At 41.0% G+C, this 16702-nt stretch overlaps 1 protein-coding gene across 1 annotated transcript in view; it reads right to left on the bottom strand.

Annotated features, from left to right (window-relative positions):
- Positions 1 to 2404: 2404 nt before the first annotated feature.
- The window catches only part of GTF2E2 (general transcription factor IIE subunit 2), a 61908-nt gene continuing 47610 nt past the window's right edge, over positions 2405 to 16702 (bottom strand). The window contains exons 7-8 of the mRNA XM_077814873.1: positions 4340 to 4455; positions 2405 to 3270 (exon numbers count right to left, since the gene is read on the bottom strand). Coding sequence (XP_077670999.1) covers positions 3151 to 3270; positions 4340 to 4455 — 236 coding nt within the window. The 3' untranslated portion in view covers positions 2405 to 3150. The remainder of the gene's footprint in view (positions 3271 to 4339; positions 4456 to 16702) is intronic.

Raw genomic sequence — 16702 nt, 5'->3', positions numbered from 1 at the left:
TGCCTATAGCTGGGTGCACTGAACGAGACACAGGATGTCGGGATTATTTTCCCAGGGTGCCATGCCCCCCTCCCTTTCGTTTATAACCAAACACTTAGTTTCCCTGCCCCATATTAACTGACAGGGGAGAAATCTAACTGCTCCCACAGATTGCACACTTCTGAGCCAAAGAACACAACAATCTAATTCAGCAAGTGGCTCTTCTAGTGAAATTTCATACTCTTTTCCCATGTACTCATGGTCTGAGTTAACAGAAGGGTTTAGGATGGCGAAAAGGACTGAAGAAGTTGCAGAGGGGGATACAGGGATGGATGGAGCAACAAGGGGAAAGAAATTGGGGGAATAGAAGAGGGAGAGTAAGGGAAATGATAGGATGAGGGGAGAGGAAGGGAGGGGAGGGGAGGAAAGGGACAAGGAGGGACAGGGTGAAAGGGACTTAGTAGGAGGTGATAAGGAGGGTGGAAATCACTGGTACGTGTAGCTCGGCAACTTGCCCTGGTCCTCTCCTGCATCACTCGGCTCCTGTGCAGCTTTTCACGTCTCTCGCACTTTTAGCACCTGGAATGTCACGTTGTCAGGCTTTGACGACCCCCAGCAGTGACATGTGGTGACCAAGCAGGGTCTCCCACTGGCACCAATTTTAAAAAGTAGAATTGGAGCCCTCAAGTTGCTAGAGTAACCACGGACATGAGAGGAACCTCTTATGCTGCCTGAGAGACTTGGAGCAGGTGGAAAAACTAAGCAGTCCTTGAAGACTGATGGAGCAGCAGATTTATAAAAAAGAAAAAGAAAGACTCTTACATTTAGCAACTCCCTAAATTGGATAGAATTGATGTGCGCAATTCCATGTGTGCTGTGCAATGTTTAAAATGGCAACATGATTTTTAAAAGTGTTTGCAGTGGAAGCATAAATATTACATCACGCACTATAAATATATTTACATGTACACACAAACAAATAATTACTGGCAGCAGAATACTACTGTCATCAGGGTGGATAAAAATTAATGATTTTAAAACAAGGTAAACACACCCCAGATTTTATTTAAATCATATTTTTTTAAATAAACCTATTTTAAATTAATTTTGAAGTTATGACATGTTAAAACCTAAACTACTTATATTAAAATAATTTAAAGTAAATACAAAACCTAATACTAAGCACTATATGTTTGCTGCCAAGTTTTAAAGAAAGTTAAACCACTGAACTGGTGGAAGTCACTGTCCAATGGGGAGTTGAAAAAGCAGAAAAGCTTGTTTTCATCTTCCAATATACAAATAAAAACTAGGTGTAAGAGGGTGAGATTTATTAGTTCTAAAATCTTGAAGGACCTAGTAACCAGGAACAATCAGTTCAGTTAACCAACTACAGATAATACTCCCTTTGTTTAATAAATCAGATAGTTTTATATTTAAAACATGTTTTGATAAATTTTGATAACCTTTTTCCTATGTATCCAGCACTTTTAAAAGTGGTTTTATTTAATAAAAAATTGTAAAATGCTCCTTTGTGCATTTTAATTTAATTTGAATTTCATCCAAATAGAGTGTGACACAAATCACAAGTAAATAATTAATAATCAATTTAGTAAATAAGGAATGTATCACTCACCTTTTTCTAAGCATCAAAAATGTAAAAATGGAGAATCTGAATAAATGTAAGTTAAGCAATATAATTACTTTAATAAACGTGTAAAAGGAAGAAGGCCATGTACTCTATTACAGTGGAGAGGACAAACAATGTCAATGGCGTAGGATTTCTTGTGCAATGTGTATAGAACTTCTGGGTTAGCAAGAAGCAGCCCCACATTTGTGTAAAGGCTATGTTTAGTTACAAATAATATGTTTCACCAGTTACCAACCAACAAGAATCAACCTTTCTTTAGGAAAATAACTAAAAAATACAAATGCAAAACACAATTAAAACTGATGAGTTAAATTAAGGTTTACTGCTTGCTGATTTAGATCAGTGATTTAAGCTGTTTTGATTTCAATCAGTCCACCCTGTCTGTCATCCTCACTGTTTAACTTTGAGAAGAGTGACTACTATCCCCTAAGGTGCAGGGCATCTGCTGCTCACTTGTGATTCCATAAAAAAAACAGATTAGTGTTAATTGCCCTCCCATTCATTATAAGTTAGCCAAATTGTATATATCCCACTGGTAAGTTTCACAGGAGTAAACACATACATATAGAATCTTTTACATATTTACATTTGGGTGTTATTTTTTTTCCAAGACGAAAAATAAAAGGCATAGCCCAAAACAATGAAAACTGAACCAATACTTTGGATTTTTTAACTCAAAAACTCCTATTCTTCCACTTGTGAAGGAAAATGTGACTTCACAACAGATGCTGGTTATCCCTTAATTCAGTTGGTCTCTGAAGAAGAAATGTACCGACACCAGTTTTATAGGCTTTATTATTTTAAAAAAACCTGTCCTTTAGTAACACATTGTCATTTTATTTATTGTCTGATTCTTTTAACCCATATCACAGAATTGTGCAATGCATGTGCATCCACTACATGTCATCAGCAATATCCCAAGGGCAATTTCTGATTAGCACTGTGAGGTTGCAGCCACATTTCCAGCACGCAGCCTGGTAGGAATTCTGGTGGTGTATTTCCATGCCAAAGCCTCAGACAACATCAACTTTCATTAAAGCTCAATGCCAAAGCAAAGAAGAAATATACAAACTGTGAATGCGCTTGCCTCTTTAAACAAATGCTTCTGCAATGATGTTGTATGTTCTCTTGGAACAAATAAAATGAATATTGTATTCACTTCTACCTGCAAATCCACTCTAAAGCAATACAAGAAAAATCCCCTTTAAATCATTGAGAAGCACAGTGAAGCATTTACCAGGAACTCTAGCTTTACATGCTCTGCATCTTTTACCCCCTAGTGGCAAGTGGCTGTCCATTTAGACCTCTTACGAAGTCACAGTTCTCGTTAGCTAATTAAATTAAAATAAAACTCTACATTTGGTAATTTGTACGTGCTCTTAAACAGAACTGTTTCATCTTGACAGTTGCAGGGATGGGGACACACCACATTACTATATACAGTCAGTCAGTCCTTAAGCAGACATGGAACTCCAGCGGCAAAGGGCCTGTGTAAAAAAGCATGTTTGTTCCAGAACCAAACTTCACTGCTTGCCAGGAACAACATCTGAGTAATCCTTCAGTACTCCAGCCAAATGGTCATTGTGAGTCTTAAACCGCCGTTTCTTCTGAGAAGCAGGTTTCTTCCTCCTCTGAATAGGAGCCTAAAAGGAGAAGGGAACAGTAATCACAAGGCTGCCACCCAGGTGTACAAGGATCTGACCTCCTTACAGAATTCCACATTATTCACTGAAGTCTGAAATGTTGTAGTAAAACAGTGCTCCGGTGGGGAGAGCAGCATATTATTTCTAGAAATAAGTGACGGTATTCTCGCTCTCAACTTTTACAAAATGTCACTTGTTTTAAATATTTTCAGTGAGTACTGGCTGTATGGAATATTCCGCTCTCTGTTTTGAGCACCATAGCAGAGTCAATGTGTCGATACAGAATATACTGTACACTGCATAGAAAATATTATATATGCTCTATACATCTACACAAGATATGGCCAATGGCAACACTGATTATTCCCAATGAGTTCATATTTAACACCCCAAGGGACTGGTATGAACCTGTGGCAACAGCTATGTGTTGACAGGCACCAAAATATCTAGTGTGGAGATGAACAAGAACCAGGGACAAATTCTTTCTTCACTACCACATTAAAAATCATTCCACAGAAGGGTTGAGAGTCTGAGGTCTAAGATAGGACAACAGAGATGTAATACGCTACATATGAATTAATGTCAAAAGCCTATTTTAAGGTCAACAGGGCCTTTATGTAGAGGTCATAGCTATGTTTTGATCTCCACACAAAAACACTTGTATTCGATCCCCAGCCTTTGTGGTGGGGTTGGCTACATGCTTTGTATCAATACTTAAGTTGGCTAGCTTGGGGAAAAAACCTTCTTCCCACCATTTTAATTGATTTCACCATCCCACGACTGGATGGTACAGCTTAAGAAAAAGCAACTTGTAAATCTGAAGTGGCTTTTTACTGTTCCCACTCCTCCTTGATGCCTTGTGGATTACACCAACCTAAACATGAACTCGTAAAAGCTGTAGGAGGTCATAGTGCTATAGAAGAAATCTTTAGGTCCAACAGTGCAAGAGTGACACAGAGTAATTGTGCATATGCGCCATCCCATTTCACTGATTCTTTTCCATTGGAACTAATCTTGTGGGAGCTGAGGAAAAGACCCATTTGAAAGATCTGTGATTTATAACTCTTACTATTTTCTTTGGTCCAGCTTCCTGCATGGAAGAAATACCCTGTCGTTTCAGATACTCTTCTATTTTCTCCTCATCCATAGAATCCACAGGAATGCTCCTCCACAGCTTCTGAAATTCTAAAATGCCAAACAAAGCACTCAGTCCATAGTCTGGCGAATGATGCATAGGTAAAAAACCATCCCATTCAGGGACAATATGACTATACAAACATCAACTGCTCAACACTCCTCCACATCATTCTATGACAACACAGATACCAGAAGTCTGATTGCAAACCACAGTAGGAGTAGCATCACAGAACGAGCACTCAGTTAGCCACTCCGAAAATGCCAGCTGGATTTCTGAGAGAAAAGATGTTAAATTATAAAGGTCAGTTGAAACTGACTTCTGTGCTGACTACACCCCAGAGTCTGGCTAGTGAGGAGCACTCTGCAAGCATTTTGATATTAACTCAGTGATTTTATCTTTTGCTTGGCACGTATGCAGCTCTTTAGATCTTCAATGTGCTTTACAAACCTCAGTTCAAAATATCCTGATCACCGATTAACTCCAGCCAGAGACAGCAACTTAATTTTCTGAGATTCGGCTGCCATTATCACAGGAGACTTGTCAGCCTCCTACTCTAATTGATTGAAGATTTGAGACATTTACTGCATCAATCTGCTGGATGATATTACCACTATAATATAAACAATGCCATACAATTAATGGATTTCTAAAGTCCTTCCTGTGTTAAAGAGAGAAAAGCTACCTAAGAACCCTGGAAGCAGGAAAAAAAGAACAGAGGAGCAAAGTCTTAATTGGAGCAGCTGTCATCCACACTGAAAACACTGCATCACTGTAAAGTTTCATAGATTCTCTGGAATGCCTTATCCACGAAGCGACTGGTACAATCCCACCTCCCTTCATTCCATGGGCATTAAGTTAGATATACCCTGTCAGCAGGTTTGGCTAACAAACCATAAATAAAACACAAGGCACACAATGCTGTGCAAAACTAGATTTTTTGACTTTCCAGATACAATTAATATACAGTTGTCAAAACAACTGCAGCTCATATGCCCTCAAGAAGTTATTTTATGCAGTGTGGTTTAAAACCTTGATGCTGGTAAACACCCAGTGACATTACCTGCTTCAGACACACTGGCTCCATTTGCACTTACTTTGTTTAACTCCAGAACACAGTTGCTTTGGGGAAAAAAGGCTTACAGCACTTTATAAATTCAGTTATGAAACATTAACGTTTCTGTTAAAAGACTACATCACACTCCTCAGTATCAGTTTTCTTTCTTTCCCCCACCAGTAAAAAAGGAACTATTTTAAGCTTTCCACAAAACAAAGATAAGGAGTTTTAACAATACAAAATAACTGTGTTTCTGGTCACGTCACCCATGACGACTGGGCTTGTAGCATAATCACATTAAATTTAAAGCAATCCTCCTTTCTGTCAGTGGGATGAAGAACCCCACCACAAATGGACTGGTTTATCTGGAAAAAGTCATTTCTGACACTGCCCTGAAAATCCATTTCAGTAAAATTTCTCTCATTTCTTCCATGTATTTTTTTCAAAGCAGCAATCACTGTCATATTGGAGGCTGAAGTTGATGACTGTACTTTTTACAGCCCTCACAAGTTGTACCTACGCACCTCCCAATTAATTAAAATGGAAATCCTCTCTCCCTTCTTTCCCAGACTGTAGGCAAGATCCAAGGTCACTTATTTTTTGCAAGAATGACTTCCATAGTCTAAGTCCATCTCCTGGAAAGGGTCCCGTCTCCTATGTCTATGAGCCTCTTCCACTGGTCAATGATGCTCCCACTACAGATCCCTCAGGGACCCCACTATTTACCCTTCTCCATTCTGAAAACTGACGCTTTACTCCTACCCTTTGTTTCCTATCTTTTAGCTGGTTATTGAGGACCTGAGAGGACCTTCCCTCTTATCCCCTGACTGCTTATTTTGCTTAAAAGCCTTTGTTGAGGGACCTTGTCAAAGGCTTTCTGAAAGTCCAAGTACACTATATCCACTGGATCACCCTTTTCTATATGTTTGTTGATTCCCCTCAAAGAATTTTAATAGATTGGTGAGGCAAGAGTTCTTTACAAAAGTCATGTTAACTCCCCCGCAACAAATCTTGTTAATCTATATGTCTGATAACTCTGTTGAAACTAATTAGTTTCAACTAATTTGCCTGGTGCTGAAGTTAGACTTAGCAACCTGTAATTGCCAGGATCGGCTCTGGAGCATTTTTAAACAATTGGTGTCACATTAGCTCTACACCAGTCATCTGGTACAGAAGCGGATTTAAGTGATAGGTTACATACCACACTTAATAGTTCTGCAATTTCATATTTGAGTTCCTTCAGAACTCTTGGGTGAATACTATCTGGCCCTGACTTATTACTGCTTAATCTATCCATTTGTTCCAAAACCTCCTCTATTGACACCTCAGTGTGGGACAGTTCCTCAGAAGACATGACCTCCTGATCCCCATAACTTAACTAGTGAGGATCTGATGATGTCAGTTATAGGCATTCATTTCTGGAATTCAACCGAATTCTCAATACAAGCCTATTATGGGTGAGAATCCTAACTCTTTTAGGACATGAGGTAAGATGAGTCTCTGGATGTTTCCTATTGTCCGATTCACATGACAACTGGTACCTTGGCTGTTTGGTACCACAACCTGGTCTCATTAGAAAAGTGGTGCTGAATGATATGAACAGGAAAGCAAAGTACTGCTCTATAATTTGTGAGAAACAGTTTCCTAAAATCACTTATTTCTATCATGTCCACATTCTAGGGTGATAGGCAGTTTAGAAATGCATGTAATAAGTATATAGAATAAATCGCAGTTAAATACACTGAGAGCTTGGTTATGGTATGCTACATTGCTTTTCGAGGCTATTCAGTACATGGTTGCATATATGTGGATGTTTTTATCCATTATGTGATACATACTCTATAGCCAAAATGCTAAATGCTAAAACTTTTACATGAAAATGTAATATTATTTCTACAGTGCTTTATAATGAATACAAATCATTTGTCTCCTTATCAGCGCTCACGTTGCATAGACAAGAGTACAAGTACACAACCTACTAACAATTGTGCTCAATGATGGATTCTGGTGTATAAGGATGCCAGGGAGAGGATGAACAGTTAATCATATTGTACAATCTTTTCAAGAACAAAGTGAAAAATTAACACTGGAAAATAGACAACTTCTGATGTTCCAAAGATCAAAAGAAAAAGTTGGTACCTATGGTTCATTTCTAACCATGATAATTCATGTCTCTATTTTTTTATACCGTGGTTATAACTTCATACCCATCTTTTTAAAGCAGATGACCAAGAAGAATATTAACAATCAGAAGTCAACTGTAAAGCAAAAATTGACATTGCATGCAAATAGATAATGAATAAATGAATCCGCTTTTGCAGACTAGTTATGTAATATCCCGCAACTCCTTTTAAAACAACATTGCTTAATAAATCTAACTGCATACAGAGATATTGTTTGAACTGGATATTTGCATCAGGCTACTTATTTTCATGTTTGTTTGCAGGTGAACATTAGCACCAAAGCATCTCAGAATTACACCAGAACTATTTAGGACAGTCAGAGTTCACAAGCATGCATTTTACTGCAAACAGCAGACACCAATGGATTGGTTTAGTTCTGAACTTACATGAGTAAAGCAGAGAATGAGTACACAGCTATCATCCCTCTCTAGGCCCATATACGCTAACAATTTGGATTTAGGGTGTCACCAAGTGGATACAAGAAATATATTCACTGTCTAGTCAGGGAACAAGGAATCAATGCACCGCCAGAAATTACACTAAACACAACCAGACCTGAAAAAAACAAGCCATGCTGTTTTACTGGTATAGAACCATCTTGCTCCCCAATTTTGCAGCTGTAACAGCTAGCAACTGGAAACTGTGAGAGCAGAGCCAGGTCTGAGGTGTTCTGGTTCTTTTAAAATTCAGGTTAAATTGGGCAAAACCTGAATATTAGATTTTTTAAAATCTGGAAAATTTTCAGAGGTTTTCAGTAGGAAAAACAAAAATGAAGGGCCCTACCAATCCCACATGTATTTGCATTTTGAAACGTAACAGCACTTCCAGCGTTGATAGAAATCTCTTCACAGATATTTAAGAAGACAATCCCTAAAAGTACTAAAATCAATACCACCTACACTACACTCAAACATGAAAGGATGTTCTATAGGGGCAGCAATTTCTTAAATGTATTCAATTTCTTTAATAAGTGTATGACTATACTAGCTTTTCAGCGTTCACCCAGTGCATTGAGACATGAGATCAAAGGAGAAGGGCTTTAACACCCTCCGCAAAAGTACAAATACTTAGCTTAGCTGCAGAGCCTGAAATTTGCCATTGCTTTTACAAACCTTTTTTTCTATATTTTAGAAAGAATTGATTAATTACTCAGGAAATTAAAAAGGAACACATGCAGTCTCAACCTTCTTTGGCTAATCACGTTCCCCCTTTTATGAAGGTCATTTAATAATACAAATTGCCCCAGGGTGGTACAGTGGAGAGGGTAATTTAGGTAAGACTTCTGCACCACCCAAAAATTGCAATAATTCACTAGTTTATCCAAACAATCAGGGAAAGTGATGAAGAAAAACTTGTTCAAAACATATTTGAAATCCTTCACTTCTACTGATGGTCTCTAACAAGCCATTGAGAACACAATGTAGATTCAAAATTGTAGAACATCATTTTGTACAACGGTGCATCCAGGAGTACTGAGTCCACATTCCAGGATAAACTATTCAACAATTAACTATTCAAAAAGTTAATCACCTGCTAGCTCAGGCTGAGTAAGCCAACATTTCAGGTTTTTTTTGTGGTTTTTTTGTTTATAACACCAAGGCTACTGACGTACATAATTAGCTGAAATATGATGGTAAGCAGAGTGAAACCTGTCTTAAGCAACCATGTATGCAAACAATTTTTGTTGATCCCTTAACAGATTCTCTTAACACTGAGAAGAACCATAGTCAATACACTTGAGGATACTCTGGGGCAGTCTCTGGCCAAGAGATGGCCCCAAGAAGAAGCACTCTCTTCTACAGGTTTCACAATATCATAGCATGATTGGCTAATAAGCTCTACCCGCTCCCAGCCATGCAGAGTGGAGGGCAGGACAGACATGCCATTTTTGTGTGAATGAAAATATGGGGTTATGCTGCCACCTGCAGATCAAAGTAAGAAATGCCACTTTGTACTACAACTTGACATAAAATCGTAATTTCAGTACTGGTCCATTTATCATACATTTTAAATGCCTAATTGTCAGACATCACAGGATCTCAACTAGTTTTAAACTATCTTCCCCCTACCAGTTAAACAACTTTTGTCAGGAAACACTGCCACCACCTATTGGGAGGGTCATGTGATCTAAAAAGGGGAATAAATTCAGCACTAGATAACTGATCTCAGTAAAAAGCATATTTTACAGAAAACTGCTCAGCCCGTACATTTAAAAAAATGGTGTCATATGCTGTATATCACTGTGAAGCGTGGCCATGCCTTTGCTCTAGGCTGAAGTACCAAACGTATGGAACTTCTCGGAGCTGGAAAGAAGTGTTCAAGGTATTTAGACAGGTTTCAGAGTAACAGCCGTGTTAGTCTGTATTCGCAAAAAGAAAAGGAGTACTTGTGGCACCTTAGAGACTAACCAATTTATTTGAGCATGAGCTTTCGTGAGCTACAGCTCACTTCATCAGATACATACCGTGGAAACTGCAGCAGACTTTATATATACACAGAGAATATGAAACAATACCTCCTCCCACCCCACTGTCCTGCTGGTAATAGCTTATCTAAAGTAATCGTCAGGTTAGGCCATTTCCAGCACAAATCCAGGTTTTCTCACCCTCCACCCCCCCACACAAATTCACTCTCCTGCTGGTGATAGCCCATCCAAGGTGACAACTCTTTACACAATGTGCATGATAATGAAGTTAGGCCATTTCCTGCACAAATCCAGGTTCTCTCACTCCCTCACCCCCCTCCAAAAACCCACCCCCATACACACACAGACTCACTCTCCTGCTGGTAATAGCTCGTCCAAACTGACCACTCTCCAAGTTTAAATCCAAGTTAAACCAGAACATCTGGGGGGGGGGGGAGGAAAAAACAAGAGGAAATAGGCTACCTTGCATAATGACTTAGCCACTCCCAGTCTCTATTTAAGCCTAAATTAATAGTATCCAATTTGCAAATGAATTCCAATTCAGCAGTTTCTCGCTGGAGTCTGGATTTGAAGTTTTTTTGTTTTAAGATAGCGACCTTCATGTCTGTGATTGCGTGACCAGAGAGATTGAAGTGTTCTCCGACTGGTTTATGAATGTTATAATTCTTGACATCTGATTTGTGTCCATTTATTCTTTTACGTAGAGACTGTCCAGTTTGACCAATGTACATGGCAGAGGGGCATTGCTGGCACATGATGGCATAAATCACATTGGTGGATGTGCAGGTGAACGAGCCTCTGATAGTGTGGCTGATGTTATTAGGCCCTGTGATGGTGTCCCCTGAATAGATATGTGGGCACAATTGGCAACGGGCTTTGTTGCAAGGATAAGTTCCTGGGTTAGTGGTTCTGTTGTGTGGTATGTGGTTGTTGGTGAGTATTTGCTTCAGGTTGCGGGGCTGTCTGTAGGCAAGGACTGGCCTAGAGTGTAAGTAAAAGATTAGAAAGTTTTCATTTCAGCAGCATCATGGCCACACCCAGCACTGGTTTAACAGTATTTCCAACATGCCAGATGGAGAAAGGGAGAATTCGCCCAGGAGAACTGTATCTATTCCAACCAATTCTCCTTGAAACCAAGCCTTGTTTCTCTCACTCCCTTAGGCAAGGAGCAACAGGCTCAGCTCAATTCATGCATAGTTCTTTACACATGGATAGCATATAGGCCTGAGTGGGTGGAGGGAGTCACTCCCAAGTCTTTTCTCTAATTTCACTAATTCTAGCCCTCAAGCCCTCTACAGCCATGAGTACAGGAATGAGATTCATAGAGTTTAAGGCCAGAAGGGATCATTAGTAAGGCTACGATTTAGTCACAGAGGTCGCAAAAGTCACAGAATACATGACTTCCAGTGACCTCCGTGACTTCAGCCTGCAGCAGCTGGGAGTACCCCACAGCTCCCGGTGGGGGCACCCCACAGTTCCAGGCCGTCACGGGTGGCAGGGGGACCCCCAGAGTTGCGGGTGGCAGGAGTACCCCGGGGTCCCCCGCAGCTCCCAACCATGGCTGGTGGGGGACCTTGGAGCTCTGACACCCAACCCGCAGTGAAGGCCCTCGGAGCTCCTAGCCATGCACACAGCTTTCCCACCTACAGATCCCCATTTTGTCACAAATATTTTTAATTAAAGTCAAGGACAGGTCATGACTTCCATGAATTTTTCTTTATTGCCCTTGACCTATGACTTTTACTAAAAATATCCATGACAAAAGCTTAGCCTTAATCATTAGATCATCTAGTCTGACCACCTGTATAATACAGACCAGAAAGTTTCACTGTTACTCCTGTACTGAGCCCAATAACTTGTGTTTGGCTAACGCATATCTTCTAGAAAGGCATTGAGTCTTGATTTCAAAAAAATCAAGAGATTCACTGGGGTGGCTTGTTCTAATGGTTAATCACTATTAAAATTTGTGCCTTATGTCCAATTTGAATTTGTCCAGCTTTACTTTCTAGCTATTGGTTCTTGCTTTTTCTTTCTCTGCTAGATTAAGGAGCTCTTTAGTACACGATATTTTGTCCAAGGGAAGGTCGCTTCACTGTAATTAAGTCAGCTCTCAAGCTTGATAAACCAAACAGACTGAGTTTTTCAAGTGTCTCACAGCGAGGCATTTTCTCCAGCCCTTGAATAATTTTTTCTCTCTTCTCAGCACCCTTGCCAACTTTTCAACATCCCTTTTAAATGCGTACACCAGAACTGTAAGCAGCATTGGTCTCATCAATGCCTTATACAGAGGTTAAATCAGCTCTCTTCTCCTACTCATGGCCCCTTCTACTTATACATCCAAGGATCGCATTAGCCCTTTTTGCCACAGCATGGCACTCTGAACTCAAGTTGAGTTGCTTGTCCATTATAATCATTTTCAGAGTCACTGCTTTCTAGGATACAGTCTCCTATCCTATAGGTAAGGCTTGAATTCCCTGATCCTAGATGTATAACTCAAACGAAATGCATTTTAATACAGCCAAATGCAGAATGGGCCCAGCTTACTAAGCCATCCAGATCACTCCATACTGACTGTCCTGCAGTGTTCCATCTGATTTTTCCCACCCATGTGTAGAATGAATTTTGTTATGTGCACCGATATGGAGGTGGTGTGTGACACATCACCTCCGTATTGGTGTACATAACAAAATTCATATAGTGGGGTGGGGCTGAGGGGTTCGGAGTGTGGGAGGGGGCTCAGGGCTGGGGCAGAGGTTGGAGTGCAGGGGTGTGTGTGAGGGCTCCGGCTAGGGGTGCAGGCTCTGGGATGGGGCTGGGGATGAGGGGCTCAGGGCTGGGGCAGAGAGTTTGGGTGAGGGAGGGGGGGTGAGAGCTCCAGCTGGGGGTGCGGTGAGGCATGAGGGGCTTAGGGCTGGGGCAGAGGGTTGGGGTGCAGGGTGGTGGTGGTTAGGACTCCGGCTGGGGGTGTGGGCTCAGGGCCAGGGCAGAGGGTTTGGATGTGGGGGAAGCGTGAGGGGGGGTTTTGAAGGCTCCAGCTGGGGGTGCAGACTCTGGGGTGGGGCTGGAGATGACAGGTTTTGGGTGCATTGGGGCTCCCTGGGGCTACAGCGAGGAGAGAGGACTCCCCCCAACTCTCCCCCTGCAGCAGCACCTGGGCTGGGGGGTGAAGAGGTGCCTCTCCCCTGGCCGTGGCAGATCTGGGCTGGGCGAGGGGCGCCCGTCTCCTGGCCGCGGCAAGTTCGGGGCTGGGTCAGGAGAGGGGCGCCTGTCCCTCAGCCGCGGCAGGTTCGTGGCTGGGCTGGGCCGGGGCCAGGGCGCCTGTCCCCCAGCCGTAGCAGGTCCAGGGCTGGGCTGGGTCAGGGAGCTGTGGCAAGTCCGGGGCTTGAGGAGAGGCATCTCTGTCCGCTGCAGCCCTGAGCACCTCGGTGGCGCTTTACAGGTGGCTGCGTGGCTGCACAGCTTAGAGGGAACTTAGCTGGCCTGCGCTCCTCATTTTTTACCACTTTGTCAATCTCTGTGTCATCTACAAATTTTCTCAGCGGTGATTTTAGATTTGATGTTTATATATTTAATATTTTATATTATCATTGATGAAAACGTTGAAGTGTCAGGAAACAGCCCGCACTAGAAACACCCAATTTGATAATGATTCCCCACTGACAACTGCTCTTTGAGATTTGCCAGCTAGCCAGTTCTTAATTCATTTAGTGTTACTCTATAAATAGTTTACATTATACAATACCAAATCAGTCCATGGTACTAAGTCCAAAGACTTACAAATCTCTGTCAACCAAACTTGCGATCTCATCAAAGAATTAAATCGGGTTTGTTTGACAACACTTATTTTCCATAGAACTGGCATTAATAATATTCCTATCCTTTAATTCTTTTATCAGTTGAATCATGTATCAGCTTTTCCATTATTTTGTCCAGGACTGATGTCAGGGTAACCAGCCTACAATTATCCAGGTCACCCTGCTTGCCCTTTTTGAATACTAGCACAACAGTATCACTCTTCTAGTTTTCTGGAATTTCCCTGGTATTCCAAGACTTATTAAAAATGAACATCAGTATGTTCGAGATGCCTCAGCCAACTTTCTCAGGAGTGTGTGCAAAGTATCTGGGCAAAAAATATCGCTAGGGATTTCCTCAAGCCACACAACTAACGACTGGTAGACATAAGGCCTTGTCTTCATTTGGAAAACGCTGGGATAATTTTCCACCCTAGCTCACGCTAGTTCAGCTATAGAGGTCTTAGCAATGTCTGAGATCTTTTGACTAACTTGAATGAATTCAAGTCAGCAGGGCCTGATCCTATTCATGCCACAGTGCTGAAGGAATTAGCTGAAGAAATCTCAGAGCTACTGGCAATACTGCCAACTTATGGATAACAGGATTGCTCCTGGAAGACTGGGGAAGGGCTAACATAGTGCCCATCTTTAAAAAGGGGGAAAAGGAGGAGCCGGAGAACTACAGACCAGTCAGCCTGATCTGGATACCTGAGAAGCTACTAAATCAATGTATAAAACATTCAATTTGTGAATACCTGGAGAACGAAGGGGTGATCACAAGCACCCAGCATGGATTTACTAAGAACAAATAATGCCAAACCAGCTTGATTTCCTTCTTTGACAAGGTAACTGGTTTGGTGGATGGTGAATGCAGTGGACATAATATATCTAGACTTTAAAAGGCTTTTGACACAGTCCCAAGTGATATTCTCATAAGTAAGCTGGAGAAAATGGTTGTTCTACTGAACCTGCATAAGGGGATACATAATTGGTTAAACAACTGCTAACAATGAGTAACTATTAATGGAATGATATCAGATTGGAAGTAGGTCTCAAGTGGAGTTCCACAATGATGTGTTCTGGGTCTGGTGTTATTTAATATCTTTATTAATGATCTGGATGTAGGAAGGGAAAGCATACTGATCAAATCTGTGCATGACACAAAGCTAGTAGGGGTGGCAAACACTTTGAGAATTCAGCCAAAATTCAAAGGGATCTGGATAAATTGGAGAACTGAGCTATAGATGATAACATGAAATTCAACAAAGACAAATATAAGGTGCTACACCTAGGGAAGAAAAACCAAATGCACAAATACAGATTGGGCATAACTGGCCTGGAAGCAGCACCGCTGAGCAGGATCTGGGAGTTGTGGTGGATCACAATCTCAACATGAGTCAACAATGTGATGCTGTTGCCCCCCCCCCCCCCAAAAAAAAAACACAAATACAATTTTGGGTTGCATCAACAGAAGTATAGTATGAAAGTCACGAAAGGCGATAGTACCATTCTACTCAGCACTGGTTAGGCTTCAGCTGGAGTACTATGTCCAATTTTGGTCACCAATGTATAGAAAGGATGTGGAGAAACTGGAAATGATCCAGAGGCAAGTGACAAAGGAGATCAAAGGGATGGAATCTAGGTCATATGAACAAAGGCTGGAGGCACTGGGTATATTTAGTTTGGAAAAGAAGAGATTAAGGGGTGACATGATCGTGGTCTTCAAATATTTGAAAGGCTGTCATAAAAAAGATGGAGGAAAAAATTCTCTCTTGCCACAGAGGACAGGACAAGGGGCAATGGGTTAAAACTACCACGTAGCAGCTTTAGATTAAATCTCAGGAAAAACTTCCTAACTGTAGGAAGGACAATGGAACAGACTGCCGAGGGAAGTCATGGAAGCTCCTTCACTGGAGTTTTCAAAAGGAGGCTGGCTAGCCATCTGTCTTGGATGGTTTAGACACAACAAATCCTGGATCTTGGCATTGGGTTAGACTAGATGACCCTCCCTTCTAACCCTATGGTTCTATGATTCTATGTTGGGATCCCTAGTGTAAATGGGCTGCTGGGGTTTTAAACACTGGGTCATACAGACATCTTTTGAACAGGATTAGATGACACGTGCTCATTTTAAATTAGTGAGCAACCTGCCCTAGGTTTTCCAACTAATGGTGGAGCTGAACAGTGCTAGCAATGATGGGAAAAGGAGAATTCCCTATGGTAGACAAGGCTGAAAGGCTTACATCTTTGCCTGCCAGGCATAGTTTGGGTTGAAAATTTAAAGACAAAAAAAGGAAAACATGGAACTTAAGTCTCAGACTCACTCACCAAAATTTGGAGAGAGCTATAATTTTCTAATGTCCGAGGTGATGCAACTTCTAAAATCTCTTCCCAGAATAAAGCTACTGCTGAAAGTGTAAATTTACCTTGCAAGGAATCAATCTATAATATGCATTTTCACTCACTGCATTCTCTTAAAAGATCAATGAATGGCTCACTATACATTTACTCAACACATTTAATTTTTATTTATTGCTTTAATGGTCCTGTGAATAAATTAAATTCAAATTTCAGTGTAAAACTGTTTTCATTTCTTCTACCTTAAGATGTTATCTTAGGCACTATTGTACTAGTTGGATAGCTCCTCTGAAGATAAATTTTCAACATAATTTAATTAATCTTCATCATCTGGTGCAAATCTGACATGTAACCTTTTCTTCTGCTGTACCAGAAGACACCTGAAGTGGCCAAGAGTGGAACAAATGCTATTTTGACAATTGCTGTATGTAGTGTTGTTGTAGCTGTGTTGGTCCCAGGATACTAGAGAGACAAGGTGGGTGA

The sequence above is a fragment of the Eretmochelys imbricata genome, chromosome 4 (genome assembly GCF_965152235.1).
Source record: "Eretmochelys imbricata isolate rEreImb1 chromosome 4, rEreImb1.hap1, whole genome shotgun sequence".
Taxonomy (NCBI): domain Eukaryota; kingdom Metazoa; phylum Chordata; order Testudines; family Cheloniidae; genus Eretmochelys; species Eretmochelys imbricata.
Note: the sequence above shows the minus strand (reverse complement) of the source record. Positions and strands in the feature narration are given on the sequence as shown.